This window comes from Orcinus orca, chromosome 8 (assembly GCF_937001465.1).
Source record: "Orcinus orca chromosome 8, mOrcOrc1.1, whole genome shotgun sequence".
Classification (NCBI taxonomy): Eukaryota; Metazoa; Chordata; class Mammalia; order Artiodactyla; family Delphinidae; genus Orcinus; species Orcinus orca.
Genome location: NC_064566.1, coordinates 23166569 through 23193579, shown reverse-complemented (window position 1 = coordinate 23193579; position 27011 = coordinate 23166569). Strand labels below are relative to the sequence as shown.

At 45.2% G+C, this 27011-nt stretch overlaps 1 protein-coding gene across 10 annotated transcripts in view; it reads right to left on the bottom strand.

The window, feature by feature from the left end:
• PAMR1 (peptidase domain containing associated with muscle regeneration 1) overlaps positions 1-27011 on the bottom strand; it is a 170728-nt gene that overhangs the window by 48583 nt on the left and 95134 nt on the right. For 2 of the 10 annotated variants that reach the window (XM_033410697.2, XM_033410701.2), the window contains one exon: positions 3590-3766. In XM_033410697.2, the coding sequence (XP_033266588.1) occupies positions 3590-3719 (130 nt within the window). In that variant the 5' untranslated portion in view covers positions 3720-3766. Of the gene's footprint in view, positions 1-752; positions 3767-4026; positions 4838-17684; positions 17983-25796; positions 26024-27011 lie in introns of those variants that run through there. The other 8 variants (XM_049712959.1, XM_049712954.1, XM_004264009.3 and 5 more) reach the window with 8 other exon arrangements.

Below are 27011 nucleotides of genomic sequence, written 5' to 3'. Positions count from 1 at the left end.
GCCGTTCAAGATAACCAGCATTTCCTTGAGCTAAGAGCATGCTTTTTTGCTTTTGGCTAAAATTAGGTTTTCATTGGCCTGTAGTATATACATGCAGTGTACATATGTGTGATTTCTGTAGGAGAGAGACTTGTAGCTCTCTCTCTGCACACCATCCTGACTTTGCTTCCCTCTCTCAGTGTCTCTTCCGACCAGAAAAGAATTGCTAATATGATTCATCAAATTTCACATGGCCCATAACTGGGTCCCAGTGGTCCTTTAAAAGACTGCTTTAAAAGATGGTCTTTTAAAGGCCATCTTCGCCCATGTGCCACATTCCCGTCCGATTTCCTACCCACTGTGCCACCAAGGAGGCCAATGGACTCAGAGTCCGCCCTCTACGACCCTGCCAGCTCTCAGCACAGTAACATCCGGGCCATTAGCTGCAAGCCACAAAATCCAGCCTGGTGCTTAAGATGAACAAGGCTGTGTTAAAAAGACGCTAAGTAGCTCACGGTATTGCCAGAAGGGTTAGAGGACCGAGGTCCAAGCTACACAGCCTAGAAACGCACGAAAATACACAGCCACCTTGCTCCATTGAGGGCCCCAGTGCCGCTGGCCACTGCTGGACGTCAGCACTGCCATCCCCACCACCACGCCCCTGGACATCGATCCTCGTGCAATTACTGCCATCACAAGAGAAAGAATCGTTGTCCAGCATAACGATAGAAGTGATAGAAATTCTTAAACCAGGCTCGGATCCCATTTCGCACCTTTGAGACTGACAAAATTCCAAAACAGCACACTCTGTCGCAAGACTTCGGGAAAACGGTACGCTCACGTACGGCTGCTGTGAATGCCAATGCCTGGAGGAGAATTTGGCAAAGGCTGGCAAAATGACATATGCACCTCCCTTTGATGCAGCAATTCTTCTTCCAGGAATGTACCCCAAAGATATGCTGCAAAAATACTAGCTGATGTATGCCTGAGGCTATCCACTAGAGTAGTATTTATAACAGCAAAAAGCTAGAAACAACCCGAAGACTCATGAACTATGGTAATCCACATGATGCAGTTACATGCAACTGTAAAAAGAAACGGGAAAAGAAAACTGCTTTATTACTGTCCGTGAGTGATCTCCAGCATATATTGTTAAGAGAAAAAAGCAACGCAGTTAGCAGTGTTTACGGCTGTTATGCTGTCTTTTGCGCAAGAAGGGGAAAGATACAGAAACGCACACACATATTTGCTTGTATTGTCAAATATAGAAAACAGGTAGAAACAACAAACCTAACTACACATCAGGTAGATGTTATAACACCACAGACAAAAGAACTACATCAATTGGCTTTAAAACATAGTATTTTGACTCTATATACTCAGTGAGATATATTCTAAGGTGAATAAAAATCACTGTCATCAGTGGTCTTATTACTAATACCAATAGTGCTGTAGCTGTTTTGTACAATTATGAGATAAAGCAAGTAGGTGATTAGGTTAATATTATCAGGAAACAGGATTTTCACCATGAGAGAAAAGACATACAAATATAAAATCAAAGAAGTTAATTAACAACCTTGGAATATTACATTTGAACTTGAGTAGCAGCAAAAATTCATTTTAAAAAATACATGTCTTCCAGCTCCATCCACTTAAAAAAACATACAAACAAAACCTTGTAACAATGACAGTCCAATAGCAAGGCACACCTCAGGTGACCAGATCGTGGTCTCAGACCAAAGTTGTTTTGAGAAGTGGCTGATTCCAGATCTGGGGCAGAAAATATACAAGAAGAGGTTAAAATATCTTGTCATGCGAGAAATCAAGAAGTCTTCAAAAACAGTGTAGTCATGTCAGAAGAACACAGAAAGACATAAAGGGGCACCCAGTGTTATGAGTTGTGTGCATTAAAATAAATAATGACTGAAATGGATTAAATCATATAAATAAATTAAAATGCCTGCATTCATAATGACACACACACAGAGAAACCTCTTTGATCACCAGTAGGGACTGCTAGGACACCAATTCACTATTTTTGAAAATCTTTTTTTCTAAAAAAGCCTTTCTCTCGCCTCTCCTTTCAAGGCAACCAGATGGTTGATATGGGACAGTTCTTCACTACTCAGTCTGAAAGATCCTTCCTAGCACCAGTCGACGTGGTAATATTGGGCGCCTCCTGTATGATGTAATAAGATGCTGGGTGCAGGCGTGGCAGACGTTGATGCCCTTCTGTATGATGCAGTAGGAAGCGCACAGCACTGCCTATGAAGGTCTCTTATTTATTCCACGACCTCATGCCAGCTCATTAAATCAAAGCCCCATAACAGTAATCGCTAGGCTTTTGAAAATATTGAAAATTGTTCAAAGACTTCAGAATCCCTGCTAAGGACCCCTAGTCAGGAGACCCTGGCTTAGCTCTCAAAATTTCCTTAGAAAATTTGGAGGCACTACTCAACTATTTCCCTACAAACCATTCTCACCATCAGGGAATTGGAACGGTGGGTTTCTTTTCTGGATCAAATGTGCAAAGGTTATACTGAGGTCACTTCTATTTTTATTTATTTATTTATTTTGCGGTACACGGGCCTCCCACCGCTGCAGCCCCTCCCACCGCTGCGGCCCCTCCCGCCGCGGAGCACAGGCTCCGGACGCGCAGGCCCAGCGGCCATGGCCCACGGGCTCAGCCGCTCCGCGGCATGTGGGATCCCCCCGGACCGGGGCACGAACCCGCGTCCCCTGCATCGGCAGGCGGACCCCCAACCACCGCGCCACCAGGGAAGCCCAGCTTTTACCTTTTTAATGAAAAGATCTCCAATGTTACCAAATATCTTCAGGATGTAGCCTAAACATCATAGTACAGCCTCCAAAGCCCTTTGGCTTGGAGCCCCCTGTTCTCTCCTTCAGATTATTCTCTCAGTCTTTGATCTATCTCTTTCCATGTTTCTCATCACACACACACACACACACACACACACACACACACACACACACACACACCCCTCCAGGCAGACTGAGCTACTTGCAATTCCCTAAACTCCATGCTTTCTCTTGCCACAGGGCCTTATCACATGCTATTCTCTATGGCCTGACCTCTCGACTGGCTCCCCTTCATGCTTTTCAGTTTGCTGCTTCCATCTTCAGCACACGTATCACCTCCTCTAATAAGTCATCCACCCACATCCGCATCCAGACTCCCATGGTACCCATGCTTCTCTGTCACAGCACCTGCCAGGCTGCATTACAGCCACCTGTTTACTCCTCCATCTCGCCCACTAAGCTGTAAGCTCTGGAAATGCCAGGAATGTGTCTTTTTAAAAATCACTGTATTCCCACTACCTGTCATGGTATAAAGGAGCTGCTCAGTCTATTTGTTAAATGAATGACTAAGTAGATAAATCTACAGCATTATAAGCTTAACACTGAAAAGGGTACTAACTCCTCCAATTCCTTTGCCTGTAGTTAGAGTGGGTTGAATTATGCCACTTTTAATCATCATGGCATCACAGCCTCCTGATGTCTACCTGTCAGAATTCAAGTGTTCAGCGTGCTCCTATTACTGACCTCAGAAAACATGAAGGCAACCTGAGGTCTCCCATTGCACACTCACCTGGGTGAATCAGGCAGGAGTCACATTCATTCTCCTCATTCCTGCAGCAAGGGATGGTATAACCCACCACTTCTTTCTTTCCAGGGCAGGCACATTTAACCTGATCGTATTCACAACACTCCCGACACATGATGTTCCACTCAGCTCCGGGGCAGCCTTCATTAATGACTGTGTACTCTGAAACAGAAACCAGAAGGTGAGATGGAGGGCCTGGCAGGAACAGGTAAGACCCATAAGTACCTTACTGCCAAGAAGCAACCTTGCCCTACAAACGTGTCACCCTGCCTGAAGGATGTTCAGAACCATCCACTGGGGCACAGATGAAATTTGTTAAAACTGCTATTCATTTTTAATCAAAAAAAGAAATCATGTTTTATCCATATATAATCTACATGGATTGACACACATACACATAAATAACTTATAAACAAGCATACATTTCCTGAGTGTCTGTGCTCATTTCTGTTTTTGCCGGGGTACATCAGGCCAAGGCTTACAGCTACACAGGTTGCACTGCGCAATTCCAGAAGGAACCATTAAACTGCACAACTGTACAGTACAGCCCAGGCTCTTGGGCCATCAGAAAAGTTTGGTGACCACTCTCTAGACTAGGTCCATCAAGTGCAAGGCTGAATGCCAAGTAGGAACCACATCATTTCCTCCAAACCTGGCTCCTCGATTTTGCAACATGCCATTTTTACGGTATCTTCAAAGCTAAAACCAACAGAAAAGACAAAAACCATCTTAATTAGTATGTTTGGGAGAATTTCAATGTTTTACAAGAGTGAACTCATTGGCAGAACTTCATTCAGTCCCTAAAAACAACTGAGCATTCTTTCCCATGAGAAAAAAAGTGCTCCTTTCTGGGTGGAATTTCTTTCTGTCTGTCTTTTTTAAAATATACCTTAGGTAATGAAAAAGAAAAATCATTTGGCAAAAACTGTAAAAGGAATCAGTCGGAGGCTGCCCGGAGGAATCCAGGCTAAGAAACAGACCTAGCTTTGATTTGCTCTTCTTCCTGCCCCAACTCTCTATTCCTAAAAATTTTGCACAAAGATGATGATTGAAGCAGAAATAGGTCAGATATTTGAGGAAGAAAGTGAATCAGGCTTCCCTAAAAACCCCAGGGAGGGATCCCCAACACGCCTTGTAGGCCCATATAAACCAACCCTAATATCTGCAGTGGCTTCTAACCTCTTGATTTCATAGTTTAGTTTTCTGTTTTCCTCCCCTAAATTTGGAAGTCTGACACAGAACTGTTCATTCTCAATTTGCCAAGTAGACCAATTTAAAGAAACTCTCACCATCTTCTCTCAACCTTCTGTCATAAGAACATTCTAGCATCATAGAAAGGAACCATTTGCATAATAAGGGACAGTTCCTTAGATTGAATACATGTAGTTTTATGAAAAAATCCTCTTTTCTTTTCTACAAACACTGGTGGGGCAGCAAAGATCCTCACACTGGCATTTGGGAACAACCAGCATAGACCACCATGATATTGTCACTACTGAGATTTTGTTTCCCGTTCTATTCTGTCTGTCCCCTCCAGGACAGACACCAGGACTTACTTAGCTGAGCTTCTCATGTTTCTAACTTGGCTGGATGAAGTGAATAACTTCTAAAATCTAGAAGAGAGGACTTCCCTGGTGGTGCACTGGTTAAGAATCTGCCTGCCAACGCAGGGGACACGGGTTTGATCCCTGGTCCGGGAAGATCCCACATGCCGTAGAGCAACTGAGCCCGTGCGCCACAACTACTGAGCCTGTGCTCTAGAGCCTGAGAGCCAGAACTACTGAGTCCACACGCCACAACTACTGAAGCGCGTGCACCTAGAGCCCGTGCTTCGCGACAAGAGAAGCCACCGCAATGAGAAGCCCACGCACCGCAACGAAGAGTAGCCCCTGCTCACAGCAACTAGAGAAAGCCTGCACCGAGCAACAGATCCAATGCAGCCAAAAACAAATAAATAAATTTATTAAAAAAAAAATCTAGAAGAGAATTTAATGGTTAAGAGTAAAAGAAAGTAGAAGAAAACATAGGAGTAAATCTCCATGATCTTAGACTTGTTATGATCTTGGATTCTTAGATGTGACACCAAAAACGACAAAAGAAAAACAGATAAATTGGATTTATCAAAATTAAAAACTTTTGTGCAACAAAGGAAAGTGAAAGGACAACCTACAAAATGGAGGGAAATTTGGAAATCATATGTCTGATAAGGATTTAATATCCAGAATATGTAAACGACCCCTACAACTCAACCACAAAAAGACAAACAACCCAATTTTTAAAAGGGCAGGGTTTCCCTGGTGGCGCAGTGGTTGAGAGTCCGCCTGCCGATGCAGGGGACATGGGTTCGTGCCCCGGTCTGGGAAGATCCCACATGCCGCGGAGAGGCTGGGCCCGTGAGCCATGGCCGCTGAGCCTGTGCATCCGGAGCCTGTGCTCCGCAACGGCAGAGGCCACAACAGTGAGAGGCCCGTGTACCGCAAAAAAAAAAAAAAAAAATAAGGGCAAATGACATGAACTGACACTTCTCCAAAGAAGATATACAAACGGCCAATAAACACATGAAAAGATGCTCAGCATCACAAGTCATTAGGGAATTGAAAATCAAAGCCACAACAAGATAACACCTTACATGTACTAGGATGGCTACAATCCAAAAAAAGAAAAAAAAAAAAAGGAAAATAACAAGCATTGACAAAGATGTAGAGAAACTGGAGCCCGTGTATATTGCTCAGGGGAGTAAAATGATGCAGCTTCTCTAGAAACCAGTGTGGCAGTTCCTTCAAGAGCTAAACATTGAATTATTTTATGACCCAGCAATTCTACTCCCAGGCATATATCCCAAAAATCAAAAACAGAAACTCCAACAGATACTTATATACCAGTGCTCACTGCAGCATTATTCACAGCAGCCAAAAGGCAGAAACAACCCAAATGTCCATCAAGAGATGAGTGAATAAGCAAAACATGGTATAAGCATAAAATATTATTCTGAATGTGGAATATTATTCAGCCACGAAAAAGAACGAGATGCTGATACAAATTACAATATGGATGAACCTTGCAAACATGCTAAGTAAAAGAAGCCAGACACAGAAGGACAAATATTGTGCCACTGAACTGTATACTTAAAATGGCTAATGTAGAAAATTTTGTTATTTTTATCATATTTTTTTAATATTGAAAAACTAGTGAGAGGAAAAAAAGTGTTTAAAGCCTTAAGCATTGGAATCAGACAGACCTGGGTTTGGAATCCCACCTTTGCTACTTACTGGGTATATGACCTTGGCTAAGTTACTTTACTCACTCAGTCTCAGTTTACTATCCAATGAAATGAGTACATTTTATCTAACTCAGAAGCCAGCTGAAAGGACTAGATAAGATTATGTATATAAAGAGCTTAACACAGTGCCCAGTATATAATGAACATTCGATAACTAGTAGCTTAAGAAGAAAAACACTATTGACATCCATATTTCTCAAGGATCTAAGTTTCTGAATGTACCACATATCAACTCCTTACATAAAATATTCATGTTGGGACTTTCCTGGTGGCACAGTGGTTAAGAAGACTCCACACTCCCAATGCAGGGGAACTGGGTTCAATCCCTGGTCGGGGAATTAGATCCCACATGCACGCTGCAACTAAGAGTTCACGTGCCGCAACCAAGGAGCCAGAGAGCTGTAACTAAGGAGCCTGCGAGCTGCAACTAAGGAGCCTGCCTGACAAAACTAAGACCTGGTGCAACCAAATAAATAAAAAATAAATTAATTAATTAAATGCTTAGGTTGTTTCCCCACTGCATTTGGAGCAAACCCTAAATGCTCTGCTATGGCCCCCAAGGCCTTTGAGAGCTGCTCTCTCCTGAGCCCTGCAACCTTTCCTTGGCACTGTTTCCCACCTTTTATTTCTCAAAACCATCAAGGTCTTGCTCATCCCAGGGCCTTCACATTTGCTTTCCCCACTGCCTCTGTCAAAACGTTGGGCCTTAGTGTAAATAACACGTGTTCAGAACAGTCCTCGCTGACTTTCTCATCTGAAGTTTGTGCCTCTGCCCCTCCTTCCATAGTATTCTCTATCACGGTATCCCAATTGTTTCCTTTCATGGCCCTTACACAATTTATAATCCCTTTCTATGTTTCCATTTACTTGCGTATCATCTGTCTCCCTTACGTGACCATAAGCTGGTAGGAACAATACCTAACTTGTTCACCGCAGCTAGGGAAGGGCCTGGAATGCAAGAGGTGCTGGATAAATACTTGTCGAAAGAACCAGCCTCCACTCTAGAGCTACCCTCCCTTCAACAGTCAAATATTTCCGTCCAGTGGTCCAGCTCGGAGCTGAGCCAGGAGAGTTGGCTCCGCCCCATAATTTGCTGATATCGGAAGCGGGGCACTTTCCCTCCCATAGTGAAGGGTCTAGAACAGTTGGTCCAGGTTACCCAACTTGGGTCTCAATTCCTTGGCACCAGCCCCTGCCTTGTCCAGCTGTATGATTTCTCCACTCTCTGAACATCTAATATGCCTGCGGGGTGTGGCTCATGTCTTACCCCTCCCCCTGCCCACCCGAGGGCAAGCACTCCATCCTTCTAGGTTTTCTAAGAATTTACAAGTACTAATGACTCTTGGGGGACACTGACAGAATAAACGTTGTTTGCAGCTTTTATAAGCCTTGTAATAAAATATGGGAGGCCAAGTAAGGTCTGCTCTACTCCAGTAGAGGGCAAAGCCTGTTTTCCCTAAGCAGGTGGCTAGTCCACGTCTGGCCCAGCCGTGGAATACTGCGGGCCTCCCTTTACCTGGGACATTAATTCCCTAAAATGGCATTTCTCTTTATTTCAATGAGCAAGCCCACCTCTGCCCTCCCTAACGTGTTACAATAATTTTATAGGTAAGGTCCAGAGTATTGTATCATCTTAGCCAAAGGGAATGATCCCAGGGAAACCCATCTCTGTGCTGTCTGCCAAGTCAGCCAGCTGGCTCCTTTCCAAGGACTCTGTGTGGTAGCCCCAAAGGTATCCATATCCTTACCTCCAGGACCCATGAAAATGTTACCTTACAGGACAAAAGGAATTTTGCAGATGTGACTGATTTAAGGTTCTTGAAATGGGTAGAGAATGCTGGCTTGTCCAGGTGGGACCAAGGTAATCCCAAGGATCCTTATAAGAGGGAGGCAGGAGGGTCAGAGTCAGAAGCAGAGGCGTGAGGACAGAAGCACTGGACAGACAGGAGTGATGTGTTTTCAAGATGGAAGAAGGGACCACCATCCAAAGAACGCAGGCAGCCTCTAGAAGCTGAATGAGGCAAGGAAACAGATTCTCCCTTAGAGCATCCTGAAGGAACACAGGCCTGCCATCACCTAGATTTTGGCTTCCTAAGACTCATTTCAGACCCCTGAGCTCCAGAATGGTACGAAAATACACTTGCGCTGTTTTAAGTCACTAAGTCTGTAGTAATATGTTACAGTATCCACAGGGAATTAACGAACTGTGTCTTCTCAAAAGAAAGGTTAACCCACAGCCAGTCATTTAACACTCTGGTCCTCAGCTTTCTCACTGAGCACAGTGCTAAGGGTGTGGGTGAACTGATGAATTCATTGTTTCACCCCACAAGTATTTATTGAGTGTCTGCTACATCCCAGGTAGGAGGCTGGGTACTGGGATACAGTGGAGAGAACAGACACCATTACCAGCCCCATGGAACTCACAGTTTTGTAGAGGAGTAGACATTGGATAAAGGATCCCACAAACACACGATCACTATTGTGATGAGGACATGTAGGATGCTATGAGAACAAGTGGATGGTCACGCAGGGACATTAGCACCAAATCTACAGGACTTGCAGGGTTAAGGGGGTTTAAGTAAAATCACAAATTAAAATCTATTTGCCAAGATAAGACCACTTCTCAGGAATACGGAAGTGATGGAAGAGGGGACGGTTTTAATGCTTTTGTTGACTTGGCTCCTCTGGTCTGGTAAGTCCATCACCCTTCCTTCTCCCCTCGCTGGAACAGAGACAGGAAAGTGCCCCCAAAACATACATGTGGGCTTCCCTGGTGGCGCAGTGGTTGGGAGTCCGCCTGCCGATGTGGGGGACACGGGTTCGTGTCCCAGTCCGGGAAGATCCCACTTGCCGCAGAGCGGCTGGGCCCGTGAGCCATGGCTGCTGAGCCTGCGCGTCCGGAGCCTGTGCTCCGCAATGGGAGAGGCCACAGCAGTGAGAGGCCTGCGTACCGCAAAACAAAAACAAAAACAAATAAAACATACATGTAAGAAACAAACAGGTAAATGAAATATTCTATGAGAAATATTTAAAGTTGATCAGCTGAAGAGGTTTGAAAATACAATAAGCAGACAAAAGTGATCTCCTGGACTTTTCCTTCTCCATTTATCAGAATTAAATGGACAAAGGGCACATTGGTCATTTGGCTTCAGCTGTACAAATTTCAGGGGATTTCAATATGATGCTAAAGGTCAGTTCCAGAAACTAGGATTTAAAGAAATACCAACAGCAGGAGAAGCTACTGAATGTTTTCCTATATGCATGCTAAATCACGTTAGCATTTGTTTAGCTAAAGGGCTTTTATATTGTTTATGCAATTTAATTTTCAAGATGACCCAGTGAGGTAGGTAATACATTTCCTTGTAATCTAAAATAAGCTACTCTAACCTCTTCACTCTACCAGTGATGAAAAGAGCTAAGTAGGGAAGAAGCAAAGAGAAATGCCAAAGACGTTTTTTAGGGAATTCTGAGTGGGAAGGGAGGCCCACAGAATTCCAGGTTTAGAGAGGGGGTGAACAGCCTGTTGCTTCCTTAGCCTGGAAACAGGCCAGGACAACCTCTAGTTTCAGGGGCTGCTGTAGTTGAGCAACTGTTACTTTGCCTTCCATGTTTGAGAACAAAGAGTTATTAAGCTGCAAATGAGTTTTATCCTGTCAGTGCTTCCCAGGAAATAAGCGCAAACTGAGCACCAAGAACACACAGAGCACCACTTTGGGATCAACCAAGGCACCAAAAGGTCAAGCACATGCCCATAATCACATAGCAAAATTGAACTTACAAAGTTCCAGGCACCGTATGCATTCAGTCATCTCTAACTCTTCTATTGGACAAAATATTTATTTTTTTCTATATAAAACACTCCATATTTTAATGTAAAAGATTCCTTGTGAAAGCTTCAAACAATAAGATCATACATAAAGGAGTAAGAAGTATTCAGAAATAACCTTAATATTATATTGTCTATCTTTCAATTGTTTTCTTTCAGTGGACATACATATCCACATGTAGAAAATGCTAGATGTGTAGATTATCTTCTTGCCCCTCAAAGCTGGTAACCTATTATTATTATTTTTTTTTATCAGCTCGGTGCTTTGTGACCACCTAGAGGGGTGGGATAGGGAGGGTGGGAGGGAGACGCAAGACGGAGGGGATATGGGGAAATATGTATATGTATAGCTGATTCACTTTGTCATACAGCAGAAACTAACACAACGTTGTAAAGCAATTATACTCCAATAAAGATGTTAAAAAAAAAAAAAAAAGAAAAGAAACTGTGCTGCTTCGGGACTTCCCTGGTGGTCCAGCAGTTAAGACTCCATACTCCCAATTCAGGGAGTCTGGGTTCAACCCCTGCTCAGGGAAGTAGATTCCACAGGTCCCAACTAAAGATCCCACACGTGGCAACGAAGATCCCACGTGATGCAATTAAGACCCGGTGCAGCCAAATAAATAAATAAATATTTTTTAAAAGAAAAGAAACTGCTCTTCTTCTTTACTTTAATCACATTTTCTCTTGACCTTAAGTAATCTTCAAAAGTGATTTTAAACTGCTGCATCATTATCCTATATGTGCAACTGCTTCTCTCCCCTCTTTTGAAAATCAGGGTAAACAAATAAAAAAAGAGATGCAGAGTACTTTGGTATCATAGGCTTTGCCCAAGCCATCCCTCAGCTGCCACACTTGGGGCAGCCATCCTGGTATCTCCTATCCAAAGTGAAGAGTTGGGGCTTCCCTGGTGGCGCAGTAGTTGAGAGTCCACCTGCCGATGCAGGGGAGGCGGGTTCTGTGCCCCGGTCCGGGAGGATCCCGCATGCCGCGGAGCGGCTGGGCCCGTGAGCCGTGGCCGCTGGGCCTGCGTGTCCGGAGCCTGTGCTCCGCGGCGGGAGAGGCCACAACAGTGAGAGGCCCGCAAAAGAGTTGAGTTATATTGGTCCAGCTCTGGTTTTTCCTGAATTCACGTTGGAAAACCTAAGACACTTAACCGCTCAGTCCTGTTTTATCCATGCAAATACCAAGGCAATGCAAACAATGCTGACCGATTGGCACAGGTTTGGCTTTCATAGATGTGGTGAACAAATGAACAAATGAGTGAGACAGAGCTGGCTGTCATCATGGCCGTCAGCGTTATTTTCACAGCCCCTCATCAGCCAGGAGCTTGCTTTCAGGCTCTCCAACACTGAGTATTTCTACTGCTGACAAGACGGAGAACACTTAAGCCCTCAAACAGCAGGGGGTTAACTTCTCAGGATGGTAGAGGGAGCAATTGTGTCTCCTTAGCATCGTCTCCAAGTGGCACGCTTTCAACACTAGGTTTTAAGGAAATATGTTGACATGATAGTTGTTAAGATAAATCTGAAAAAGGTCAGAGAATTCTTGATGAAAACATAGTCAGACTGTTCCATATACAGTGGAAATGTCAGTTGTCAAACCACAGGCCACCCCAGCAGGTGGCAAAGAAAGGCGTTTTCATCACGCGCCCGCTCCTCCGTGATGTTAGGGTCTGCCTTTGCACCCACCAAAAACCCCACAGCCCTCCCCGCTAACCACATTTAATGAAAATTTCTACTGAGTGTTTTACTGTCCTGCATGTTATAAACCATCTAAGACCAAAGGGAGAAAAAAGATGTAGGAATCAGAGAGTCCTGCAGCTAGGCACCTTGGGCTCCACTCTCATCCCCACTCATTCCCCCGCCTCCTCTCATGCTATCTCAACTCCCTGAATTGATTTCTAACACACAACATCCCTAACCACCTGAAGGTCTGACCACCCACTCCATGCGGCCAATGACAGACGCCAGGCAAATCCCAGACAGGAATGCTGTGAGTCAGGGGTGATGGAACGGTTACTGGGGCCCTTGGTGACTCAATATCTCCTCCTGAGCCTTTGAGAACCATCCCATCACCATGACCCTCGGTCCCAGCCTGGCTGGATTCCCAACTTCAGTGACCTTGGTCTTTCCCTGCTCACAGCTCCTCTTGTTAACGAGGTAACGATAGCTGGAAAGTCAACGCCTCCATCACCCCCTTTTGGGTATCAGCAGTGATAAAACTTACAATGGATTCCCTAGAAATCTAGTTTGTTGACACTAGTACATTGGGGAGGGGTAGGGAAGCAAAAATCAGTTTTTCACTTCCTTCCCCTCTTCACTCTGCCCCACATTGTCACTCCTCATGCATTCTCCTCTCTCCCTGGGTCCCAGCCCCCACGGAAATGGAGCTGAACCTTTCAAACATACCAGCTCACTGAATCCTCAGAGCCACCCTTCAAAGGAAGTATCGTTTTTTTCATTTCACAGATGAGGAAACTGAGGAACAGAGAGGGTAAATAAATTGTCCCAGGCGGCACAGCTTTCAGGTGAAAGAAGAAAGATTAGAAGCCAGCTCTTTCTGGGGCCAAAGTCTTATTCTTTCCAACACAGTATTTTGATTCTAGAGAGTTCACAACTTTGACTTTACAGATTAAGAATGCAGCATTGGTGAAATGAACACACTTGGTAATCAGACCACCCAAATTTTAATACCAGATCTGTCCCTCTTGTATGCTGCTGGACAATCATAGACAAGACACCTTGCTGTGGCATTTCCCCTAAACCTCAAGAGAATGGATGTAGATCGTTAGGGTTGTTAATGTCACTGCAGTTAAAGAGGCAATGAGCATAAAGCGCTTTCGAAGAAAAATCGCGTGTTTGTTGAGATATTACCATTATTCTCTGTAGAATAAAAAACCATCAATGGGTAAAGAAGATGTGGTACATATATACAATGGAATACTACTCATCCATAAAAAGGAATGAAGTAATGCCATTTGCAGCAACATGGATGGACCTAGAGATTATCAAACTAAGTAAGTCAGACAAAGATAAATATCATACGATACCACTTATATGTGGAATCTAATCAAAATGATACAAATGAACTTTTCTACAAAACAGAAACAGACTCACAGATCTCAAAATCAAACTTATGGTTACGAAAGGGGAAACGTGGGGGGAAGTGATAAATTAGGAGATTGGGATTAACATATACACACTACTATGTATAAAATAGGTAACTAACAAGGACCTACTGTATAGCACAGGGAACTCTACTCAACATTCTATAATAACCTATATGGGAAAAGAATCTGAAAAAGAATGGAGATTATATATAGATATAGATATAGATATATCTGATTCCCTTTGCTATACACGTGAAACTAACACAACATTGTAAATCAACTATACTCCAATAAAATTTTTTTAAAAACCATCACATGTAGCTAAAATACAGATGGCTAAGGGAGCAAAGGGAGTGAGTAATAATGTCTCCTCCAGAGGCCCACACGTACATGGAATTTTAAGCAGTCAGTTCTTGCTTATATCATGGCATTCTGGGTTCCTCCCCCTTGCTTCTAGATTTCCTGATCTCTTTTTTCTAATACCTCCTCTTCAGACACCTTCTTCACTAGGACATACCTCACCTCCTGCTGCTTGTCTTCCAGAAATAGAAATTCTACATCTATAGGCAAAGGGAACAAAACCCAAACTCTAGCATCTTGGAAGAGCCTCAAGTTGCCATTATCCTCAACAACTGTGCTGGAAACCCTTGAAGGACAGCTGCTTCTGGGTTATTTCAAACACTGGAATATGAGCTGAATAGATCTTATTTTTTTATTAGCATTGGGTACTAAAAATATAATTTAACAATGCATCTAAACGTACTTGGCAATAGAACTCAGCAAATATTATATCAAAGTATTAGAATGTCTAAGTTAAAAACAATAAAACTTAAGCTATACCCTAAAAATCCAATCTGGATTTCCCCAGCCCTAAGAATTCTACAAACGATCCCACCTGCTCCTCAATCCTCAACACTTTTAAAACCTTCTTTCTGAGTCAGAGTGTGTCAGGGATATAAGGGGGTCTTGGTCAACCACACCCGCCCCTTTGCCAAGAGCTTCCAGAGTAAGTGTTACTGTCTTCACATCCAGGTTCACTGATGCCAGGCAGAAGCCAGAGTTTCCTTCTACCAAAGGCAGATGGCCAAGAGCAGATGTCAGTTTGAGCGAGGGTGGTGCATTTATAATGGCATGTCCTATGGTTCACTAAGCCCTAAGCTGGCGGCAGCTTCACGCAGGCTAGCCCTCATTAGAATTGCCTTCTCCAGTTCGGCAAGCTAGAACAAGATGAAGGGGAACTTCTTTTTGCCTGAGGATTCCTGGCTGGCTCTACCCTTGAATCACAACAGATGGTCGTGAGCAACATCTCATGTTTGGGAGACAACATCATTGACCCAGAATCACCTACTCTGAAAGACACCATCCCCTCAACCCCCTGCAAGAATCTACCACCAGCCATATTTCAAACATGGACAAACTTAGGCACAGCATGTGGAAGGCATTTCACCCTAAGGCTGGAAGGCAGATGCATGATAAAAGCAAGGGGAGAAAGCAAGTCTCAAAGAAATAAACATATGGTGAATCTTTAGGAATATTTTTTCCCTGACACAGAGTAACAGATGAATAGGATAGGACTGTGGACCAAGCTGGAGTGGGCCTCAAGAGGACCATGTAACTTCCATCCTACTATAGATAGAACACCCAATATTTCTCCTTCTTAATCCCTTGTGAAACGTGTGCTAGTGGGAAAAATAGCAGAAAGGAGAGGAGTAGAAGATGACTTTAATTTCCTGAGTGCTCCCTTTTTGCAAAGCATTATACTATTTTTAATAGGTTACTTTTTTTTTTTGGCCATGCCGCGCAGCATACAGGATCTTAGATCCCCGACCAGGGATTGAACCTGTGCCCCTGCAGTGAAAGCGTGGAGTCTTAACCACTGGACCACCTAGAGATTGTCATACTGAGTGAAGTAAGTCAGACAGAGAAAGACATATCATATGAGATCACTTATAAGAGGAACCTAAAAAAAAAAAAAAAAAGGCTACAAATGAACTTACCTACAAAACAGGAAGAGACTTATAGATGTAGAAGATAAACTTATGGTTATCGGGGGTAAAGAGGGGGAGGGATAAATTGGAAGATTGGGATTAACATATACACACTACTATGTATAAAATAGATAACTAATCTAAGAACCTACTGTATAGCACAGGGAACTCTACTCAATACTCTGTAATGGCCTATTTGGGAAAAGAATCTAAAAAAGAGTTGATATATGTATATGTATAACAGATTCATTTTGCTGTACACGTGAAACTAACACAACATTATAAATCAACTATACCCCAATAAAAATTTAAAAATAAATAAATAAGTAAATAAATAAATAGGTTATCTCATTTAACACCTGCAATAAACCTATATAAAGACACTATTATTACAGGGGCTTCCCTGGTGGCGCAGTGGTTGAGAGTCCGCCTGCTGATGCAGGGGACACGGGTTCGTGCCCCGGTCCGGGAAGATCCCACATGCCGCGGAGCGGCTGGGCCCGTGAGCCATGGCAGCTGAGCCTGTGTGTCCGGAGCCTGTGCTCCACAACGGGAGAGGCCACAACAGGGAGAGGCCCGCGTACCGCAAAAAAAAAAAAAAAAAAAAAAAAAGACACTATTATCCTCAGTGTACAGGCTAAGAGGTGGTACAGCCACATTAAAGAGGTTAAGTAACTTGCCAAGAAAACCAGCCATAAATGACGGAGGCAAGATTCAAACCTGGCCCATATTTTTAAACCGTAATACTCTACACCCTATGTTTATCCATATCCATACATATGCACACATAAGTATATACATAACCATATCTACACTTTTATTTTTCTGTGTACATGTGTATTCAAACTTGAACATATCCATACTAAGATGTCTATATCAAAAAATGAAATCCATAAATATGGCAAGCAAGGGCTGAATCTTTGCTGAGAAGGATATGGTTACTCAAGTCTGCTTAGGCAGGAAGCCCTTAAAAGGAACAGCTGGTTTTATTCCTTATCCATTGCCACTGTTCTGAAGCAAGTCTGGGCAGAGAGAGGAGGCAGGCGATGCTAGGGGCAAGGGAGAAGCCGTGTCGCGTGACAACAAGAACAATATTTAGGAAAGGCAGGAATAAAGCTGTTCCCAGAAACAGCAAACAAGAGGTTGATGAACAGCTCAAACTCACATTCTGTCTCTATGGGATACAGCCCCAGTGTAAACAGCCCAGACCACTTCCGGGTTGTGCAACTCAGGGTCATGGTAGCTATACTAGAACTGGCAGACAGGGGGGTAAATAAAAAAACACTGGAGACAAACCCCGTGTGTTAGAGGGGGGAAGGGAGAGGTTAATTGGTAATGAACAGACCTTGGACTCAGTGCTCCCAGGGACTAGAAGGATGCCTAAATATTCTCCTTATTTTTTTTAAATTTATTTTATTTTTATTTTTGGCTGCGTTGGGTCTTCGTTGCTGCACGCAGGCTTTCTCTAGTTGCGGTGAGCAGGGGCTACTCTTCGTTGCGGTGCACGGGCTCTAGGCGCGCACGCTTCAGTAGTTGTAGCTTGTGTCCTCTAGAGTGCAGGCTCAGTAGTTGTGACACACGGGCTTAGTTGCTCCGTGGCACGTGGGATCTTCCCAGACCAGGGCTCGAACCCTGTCCCCTGCATTGGCAGGTGGATTCTCAAGCACTGCGCCACTGGGGAAGTCCCATATTCTCCTTATTTTTGAAGAGGAGACAGTGTGACTGTCACCAAGGATACAATGTAGTCGGGAAGTCAAGTCACAGCTCTTATGGCTCCCCAGAACTGCCACATCATCATAGGTGTGCGTTAATCAGATCCACACCTCAGTTTGATCAGTGATCCCAGGGCAGCCACATTACTTTAAACAACTTACAGACAAGAAATGAGTTTTCTTGGTGAACTATTCAGGTCGATGCTAGTGAGGACTTTTCTTACAGCAATGTGGTCGGGGTCACCTCCACAGTTCTTTCAACATCTCAGCAAGTGCAAAGGGACTAGGACATCAGACTTCCCATCCATCTCTCAGCAGAAGTCTGAAGAAAAGCTCATGTTTTGTAGATTTTCAAATTCCCTTCTTACCCCATCCTCTGTAACAGTGAAGATATTCTTCAATGTTTTATTCATTATGGGCAAGAGACCTGAGTTTTCCAAATGATGGAGCACAAGTTCCACTGGATGGTATAAGGTATTATGTGAATAAAGGTTCTGCGGCCAAACAACTTTGTAAATGCTAATAGCAGCTTTCTTTATTGTAGGGCTTTGCCAAGCCTATAATATTCTTTGCACATAGTTAATTCCCACATCCCCCAAACTAATTCCATCATGACATCCTAGGTTTTGTTTACTTCTGCTGAATATCCTTTAGGATTAGTATTCCATGAAACCTACTTTGGAAAATACCAGGCTGGGCCATAAGCTCTCTCAACCTTAAAGAAAGTGCCTTACATATATACAATAGGATATTACTCAGCCATAAAAAGAAACGAAATTGAGTTATTTAGAGTGAGGTGGATGGACCTAGAGACTGTCATACAGAGTGAAGTAAGTCAGAAAGAGAAAAACAAATACAGTATGCTAACACATATATATATATGGAATCTAAAAAAACAAAAAACAAAAAGGTTCTGAAGAACCTAAGGGCAGGGCAGGAATAAAGATGCAGACATAGAGAATGGACTTGAGGACACGGGGAAGGGGAAGGGTAAGCTGGGATGAAGTGAGAGAGTGGCATGGACATATATACACTACCAAATATAAAATAGATAGCTGGTGGGAAGCAGCTGCATAGCACAGGGAGATCAGCTCGGTGCTTTGCCTCCACCTAGAGGGGTGGGATAGGGAGGGTGGAAGGGAGACGCAAGAGGGAAGAGATATGGGGATATATGTATATGTATAGCTGATTCACTTTGTTATAAAGCAGAAATTAACACACCATTGTAAAGCAATTTTACTCCAACAAAGATGTGGAAAAAGAAAGAAAGTGCCTTAAGGAAAAGGCCTTTTATTCATCATCCTGTCTCCAGCACCTAGGATCACACCTGGCACCTGGTAGGTGCTTGATAAAGTCTACTGAATAAATACATGAATGTGGATACATGAGGCATGTGTGATTTCCAGGGTCAGGTTATTTGTGTCAAAGACTGATGTTAGAAATGGCTCTTGCGATGACCTTTTGGGCTCTCTATTTTACAGTAGAAGGAATCCATTGGGTCCATTACTGCTGAACATTTTTCGCTCTTTGTGTACTGCAGTTTGCATCTCATTTCCATAAAGGCTTGCGCTGCTCACTTGTTCTTTTCTACCATTGATTGGCCGGGGGAGCCAGGCTTGTACAGAAAGGAGGCGGAACATCACTTAGAAGCAGGCAGTCAATCACCCACTGGGGGCAGAAAGCCAGACTGAGAATAAAGATTCTTAATACCAGGCAAGCCCTCCCTTCTGCTTGCAACCAGGTGAGCCAAGTGGTATACTGAAAAATATAGTAGATGCTACCAGATGGAAGCTAAGCTCAGGCAACTTGTCCTGGGATATCTCAGGTGTTCTCTACCATCACTGTTGACTTCCGAGGTGGGATCCCATGATGCAGGGGATTAACTGATCATCTTCAAAGGAGTCCTATGAAGTAAGTGGACATGGAACCGGGTTTGAAAAACATTGACACCTTGGTCCCTCAGAGTCCTCAAATGATTTGACTTGAAGCAAAGCAGGCCAACATGCCTCCTTCGCCCAGCGGTTTTCCATTAAAAACTGGTTGGAAATTTATCATAACCAATCATAAATTCAGCTGATGAGGACAACTGCTACATCCTCCCATGAGCTCAAGTTGCCTGAATGTGTTCCCCACTCTGTTCCGGCAGCCGCGGCCCTGGGTTTCCAATCTCCAAACCAACTGACCAGACTTCTACTTACATTGACGCCGGCTGCCAGAGCACTAACGCAGCCCTCTGAGACAGCCAGAGCCTCGGAGAGGGCAGTGATGAAGATGCCCGCACTGCAGGAACAAAGGCATTTCCCCAGCTCCAGAGGCAGAAGGGTGACAGAAACATGTGTCTTTATTTGCCGCTCAGCCGAGGGGGGCACTTCTCTTAACCATTTGACAAAGGACCCAAGACATTAGCGTCTAGTAGACAGCTGATCCTCATTCAAAACCCACCTGAGTATTCATGGAGGGCGTCTCCATTTCCATCCCCTGCAATGTCCATCAACTGCGTTATGCCGAAAAAAAAGAAGAAAACACGCTTTCCTCTACTCACGCCAGGCCTGCTGTTCCTGTTCCATAGCCTGAGAGTTTACACATTGACAATCTTGACAGAATAAATCCATAAAGGAGAAGCGCTACCCAGCATCAGGGCCAGGCTTGAAGCAGGTCTCATCCTCAATTCTGTCACTCCACAAGCAGACACATGATTTTGATTACAAAGGCTGACCACGGGACAAAGAAATTCTCACTTCCCACATCTAATCAGAATGAGATGCATGAGCCTGTGGACAGCTACCCCAGAAATTAGCGGGATGTGCAATCTGCTTAACACTCCTGTTTCCTTTAGAAAATGGCTGCTCTCGGTTTCCACGTGGTCCCACTGGGGCTGCTGAGGTCTCTCCCTCGTCTCTCGCATCCACTCTGCCCCCACAGTGGTGAGCACATGACCTCCCTGAGGCCATTCTCAGCTCCTGGAATATCCAAGGGATAACCAGAATTCTTTACTAACGCCATGGTCTTTATGACTCGGCCAGGAGATCTACCATAGTTGGACCCCCTGCTGACCACGGCAGCGTTGTGTAGTGTTTCAGTGCATGCATAATGGGGTCAGGCTCTCTGGGTTCAAATCATGGACGTCCAGCTCCGTGACCTGGGCAAGTACTGTACCTCTCAGTTCCCTCCTATGTAAACTAGGGATAATAACACTACTAATTGGCTTCTAGATGTGTTGTGAGGATTAAATAAACACAAGTAAAGCATATAGGAGAGTGCCTGGTATTTACCACAAGCTCAGTAGATCATTTGGGATCTGGTCCCTTAGGTATGGAGGCTTCCACCCTTGGTGTTTCCACATCACCCGGTGAAGAATCTGATGTGCAGCCCTACCTACTCCACTCTCAACCCACATGGGCTCCGTGTCTGTATCACGAATAACAACCGAGAACAATGAAAGGAGTCATTGTCGGTGGGTTGGGCAGTGCGGGGGGAGTAGTAGAAAGTCCCACCGGTTAAGAGAGTGGAATATCTGCAGCCAACACTACTTCTCTGCCTTCTGTGAGTGGTTTTGTTTATAGATATGAGGTTTGATTTTTTTCCTGCATTTTACTTCTTTCTCTCCATTATAAACCTAATGCTTTGGCCCAGATCTCATGATGACTGACGAACAGAACTCCTTAAACACAGACCAGGCTTGGACTCTGATAGACTTTCTGCCACTGATCTGGTAGCTTTCAAAGCTCCAGCTGCCCTCTGGGTCCTCTGCCATGGAATTCAGGAATTAGAAAATGTAAACATTGCTTTCCCCTCCCCTTTAAAATAAAATAAGAGGAAAGGGATCTGGGCTCCTATGACTTTCAAGTATCCACAAAGTGAGGGTGACAGGTTCTCCCACATGTGGGAGGAGCAGGGCGCCACCTTCTCTCATTTATCACTGAAATGGCACTTTTCCCAATTTGCACATACCCCAGATCAATTGCAGTGTCTAGAGCTGGGCTCAGGGGAGGCAGGTAGAGAGGTTTTCTCATGCATCGGGATTGGCCACCCCTAGTAGGGCAGATGGAAATAATTTTCTGACTTAAGGCCAGTCATTAGGTCCTCCAGACGTCATGAGACGCCATTATCTCAGCCATTGCTGTCTAGCCAGGGTAACCCAGATGCAGATAAGTTTAAGTCAAACCCATGGTCCCTGCCAGGAGCATTCCAAAGCCCTCCCTAAGGCTTCTGGATATTTCTAAGGGACTTACATGCTCCAGGTCACATCTGCCTCTGGGTCCAGAGGTGCTTTGTCCCTAGCTTACTGACCCAAACATAACACCAAGCCTCACCCTCAGTTTCCACCAAAAGCTCACTCTCAAGGGCATTCCTGAGAATAGAACATTTTACCAAAGAGTTGGTGGTCACAGAGTTGAGATTACATTCCACAAAACACACAAGTTAAAATATATTTACGTTCCTTCTTTTAAAAGTCCTGTCTGCTACGAAATTCTCTCTTGTGCTTCCCGCCATTCAGTACACAGCCTTCTACCTTCTCTCTTTCACTCTCCATTTCTGCCCCATCCCTCCCAGGAATGGAGGTCAAAAACGCAAATGCCAGTAGAGACTAGCAGAGAACACACGTGTGAATCGAGAAGGCAGGGTGTCAGGCCAGAGAGGGGACCCAGCCTACCTCAAAGCATTCAGCTTCAAAATATTTTTAAGCATCATATCCTACTAGCTACTTCTGCAGACCTTTGACCCGAAGGCTGCCAATCCTTCGGTGCTACAGTCCCCCTCATTGCCAAAGTCACCCCCAAAAGAGCAGCAGTGCCACCCAAACTGGAGCTAGCAAGAAGCCTCCCCCCGCCACGTGTGTCCTGAAGCCATGCCATGATCACATGTGCATCAGTATATGATGCTGTTAGGTACTTGAGTTTAAGTCAGCCAGGTACCACATGAGCTTGAGCTCAGAAATTCGAGAGTCTGGGCTCACGCCAGGCTCCGCTAATCTGCTTGCGTTTTCTTTCTATCATTATTACAGAACAATGTAAATAACATAAATTTACCATTTTAATCACTTTTAAGTGTACAGTTCAGTGGCTTGGGTAACCATCACCACTATACATCGCCAGAATGTTTCCGTCAGCCCTCACTGACACTCTACACCCATTAAACACTAACTCCTCAATCTTTCCTCCTCACAGCCCCTGGTAACCACTGTTCTACTTTCTGCCTCTATGAATCTGACTTCTCTAGGTACGTCATATAAATGGAATCATACAGGATCTGTCCTTTTGTGTCTGGCTTATTTCACTCAGCATAATGTCTTCAAGGGTCATCCACGCTGTAGGCTGTGTCAGAACTTCACTCCTTTTGAAGTCTGAATAATATTCCACTATATGTACCTACCACATTTTGTTTATCCACTGATGGACCTTTTGGCTATTGGGAATAATGCTGCAGTGGACACTGGTGTACAAATACCTGCTGGAGTTCCAGCGTTGACTCATTTTGTGTATATACCCAGAAGTGGAATTGCTAGATCAAACGTTTGCCTTTTTCAGAACTGTGCCTGTATATCTTTGGACAGGTTACAGACCCTCTCTAAACTTCATCTGGAAACAGCGCACCTACCCTGCTTTGGCTCAAACACTGGGCACATCATAAATGCTCACAGATATTTACTCTCCTTGTCCTCTGCATTTGAGGTACTCAAACTAAATGATCTCTACAGTTACTCCCAGCTCCCTAAACCAATGATCCCACTCTCAAATTATTTCCCTGTTGGAGAAGTCAGGAGTTCTCAGAATATATATCTGGAGAACACCCTCTTCATGGTCCCCACAAAAATCTAGCCCTGCCAAGAAGGCCCAATTTTCATAGCTCTCTCCTTGGAATTTGCTAACACATCCCATTATAAACCAACATCTAATTTTTCTTGCCACTCCTTCCCCCTTGCTTTCTTTCCACATTCCCTTTCTCGGTTGGCTTCTCCTGCCCACTGAATATCTGTGCTTCAGATTATCTTCCCCAGCTGCCTTGATGCTAATTCCCCACCAGCTAATGTCTGTTGGAAGCAACACTTGTGAAGTTATTCATATTAAGGTTTCACTCCCCAGAGTCGCATCTTGTAAATGAGTTGTTCCTTTTAGGCAGAATCCTGCTGGCAGAGCTACTGGTATTTGGTGAAGTCAGTGGAGTTGGGTTTCTCCCCTCACATGCTGTTTATATTGGGTTATCACTTGGCCCGATGTTTGGATTTTCATCCTCAGACACGTGTCCCAAGTCGATGAGCAACAACCGTCTGCTGTGCCATCCCCGTGGATGTTTACATTTCATCAGATGCTCTTTTTAGAAAAGTAATTAGAGGAAATATGCTGCTAAGCTTTCCTTGACAGGGCCAGATTCAGAACTCCAGCGGGGAGTGGACTCATTCACTCGCGACTTGAAGAAATATTTTCCTTCTCCACTCCATCCCTCCGTGTTCCCTCTGAATGCGAATGCTCGACAATGAAACACCCTTGCTAGACTCCCGAAGTTGCTCTCTGGTTCAGTCAGCAGCTCGGCTGCCCAGACGCCGCGTACCCTCCCTGAAGCTTTTCCAGAGCACAAGGTAAAAGAGATTCTCAGTTCAGGAAAAAATGAGTTTTTCAGATCCTGGGCAAGAAAAAAGGGGCAGCTGAGCTTTGCTTTTTAACTTTTCTGGGTTTCAGCCGTCTTACCTGCCACATTAGAAAAAAAGAATCAGGGGCGTGCTGATGCAGGGATGAGCAAACTAGACCTCGGAGCCCTGGTGCTCCAGAAGGAACCAGGTTCCTCTGGAGTTGGGCTCGGGCCACCATGCCCTGGAAGTTCGGCTCCAAAAGGCAGAGGTGGAACAGGAATGAGCCTTAAGGAAAATTCACCAACTTACCCGCTGGGGCAAGTGTCTGCGTTTATGGATTAACAGACTTCCCCCTCCTGGGCTCCTTCTTCCTACATTATTGTCTTTGGGCTGTTCCAGATGCCAGTGAGGCAAAATTCAAATGAAACACTCTCTCCAGCTTGAGAGTAAATCACCAAGGAAGATTTCACCTGGGGCTGGCAGGCTACGGGTAGATGGGAAGTATTCACCAAAATGGGTTTTGCATTTTTTATATATTGGCTTTTTGTTCATCATGAAGGGATATGCCCCATGGTCCAGCTCCCCTTCTACAGTAGCTGATTGCATTTTATACCCTCACCGCTCCCACTTACGCTGTTTCACTCTCAGGCACTTGCCAGCTATGTGCAGCAATGGAGCATCCACCTCTCAAGTAGAGCACAGGTGACAGGTAACCAGCACAGGTGACAGGTAACCCCCGGAGAAGGAGAGTAGCAAAAGCTCACACACTCCCTGCTCCTCTGCAAAGTTGCCCTATTTTATCATGTGTGTACATTTCAACCGGTCCTTATCTCCCGAGGTCTCACCCTACCTCCTGACACCTGGCCTCTCCAGCCATAGGACAGATGATCCTAAGAAGTCCTCCTTCCCTGCTTGCCCGGAAGCAATCAGAGGACAAGCCTGCCCTCTCCTTGCTTCTGCTGGGTCAAGAGGCTCCCAAGACCTCTGTGTCTCGTTTCAGCCTCACTTGCCCCAGGAGCCCATTTGACATGGGTTTTGTGGCTCAGAAAATGACATGTGAAAAACACAGAAGCCACAGCTCTTTCTAAACAAACACTGTGCTTCCCCAGAAACGACTTGCACTCTTCACCTCGGCTTTTCCTTCTTCCTTCTCATTCTTATCAGAAAGGAAGTGTATATATGCTGAGCGAGTACATCTCCCTTGCTGGGAATCTGTTCTGAAGGGTTGTAACTGTAAGATTTCGTCAAGCAAGACGCCCCAGAGGGACACCCTCACTGCAAGTCCTGCTCTCATCCTCCTCTTTCCTTCCAGCTGACCTCTGAGGGGGCTTCTTCCAGTGGGAAATTTAGCTTTTGCATGTCAGGGGGCGTACCTGACACTGGGTGGATTCACGGAGGTGATTTTGTGCTTTCAAAAGCTAAAATAAAAACCCATCAAATAAAACTGTAGCTGGTACCCCTCACGAGGCAGTTCAGTCCCACAAGTTGGGATGACAGAAAACAGTGTCCCGTTCTCAGGGAGAAAGACAGACACTCCAGCATCACCAGCCAAGCCCCCAAGATTATCACTGAGAAGAAGCCCCCCCCTCCCAGCCACCACCCACATACACACAAGCACCATCTCCTGGGACCCCCCAGTCCTGCCCCCTACCAAACCCCAAGAGGGAAAAGTTCCCTCCTGGGGGTCCTGATGCTACCCACAGTACCTCTTGGCAAGGAGGAGATGAGAAGCAGCTGCAGGAAAGTGAGCCCCAGCTGCGGCCACCAGCCCAGCTCCATCGTTCCGCTGTGGTGCCCGGAGCGACTGCCGGGGAGGGACCGAGGGAGGCCGGCGGGCAGGCGGCTCTTACACGGACCTCCCCAAGCCCCAGCCGAGCGGGAGCTCGGGTTTCAGCTCGCCAGGCTCTCCCATCCTCATCCGAGGGGAACCACCTTCAGCCAGAGCGACGTCAGCCCAAACCTCTCCTCTCCGCGGCTGCCTTAACCCTTGCGGGGCCCGGGGAGGTGTGGCCGCGCGGAGAGGCCCCAGGCTGTGGCTGGAAGGGAAGCTGCGGGGCACGGAGGCCAGCCCAGGTCAGGCTGGGCTCCCTCAGCGCGGTGAGGGGTGGGGAGCAGCCCGCAGTACCCTGAATGGGAGCGGAGGTAGACGGGGCTGCGGGCCGCTCAGGTGAGGCCTGAAGCACCTGCCCCCAACACCCTCACCCACACCCCGAGCCTGGGATGGGAGGTCCACTGCCTGCCTTCACTGCGCACACTGCGTCTGCTAGATTAAAAGCCTGCCTTCGAGGGGGAGGGGGCGCACTGGTGACGTGAGGAGAAAAGCAGCCAACCTGCCTCCCCCTCCACCTGTATCCCCAAGTCTCCTTCCTACCTGGAGCATTTGCCCCAGGTGATCACAGTTTGGAAATCTTAGCCTTTGCCTCTACAGGCTTCTGGGCAAATTCTTCATCTTCCCATGGCGCCCATTATGGTAAGTTCAGCAGCATAAAAGCCCCTGCACACATGCTAGGCAGGGTATCGGGCTCAGGGATCAAAGAACATACAGGATATTGCCTCCGTTCTGAGGACGTTCAGTCTAGGTACAGAGATAGCAAATGACATGTTGAAGTGAGGAGGAAGGATGCTTTACAAGATAATAGCTGACATTTTTTTATCAATTTCTCTGTGCCAGGCATCTAAGTACCTTACATGTATTAACTCATTTATTCCTCACAATAAACCTATCATCTCTGGGACTTCCCTGGCAGTCCAGTGGTTAAGGCTCCCCACTTCCACTGCAGGGGGTGCAGGTTCGATCCCTGGTTGGGGAACTAGGATCCCACCTGCCACGAGGCATAGCCAAAAATAAATTAATTAATTAAAAAATAAATAAACCTATCATCTCCATCTTACAGATAGGGAAACTGAGTCATTGAGCGTTC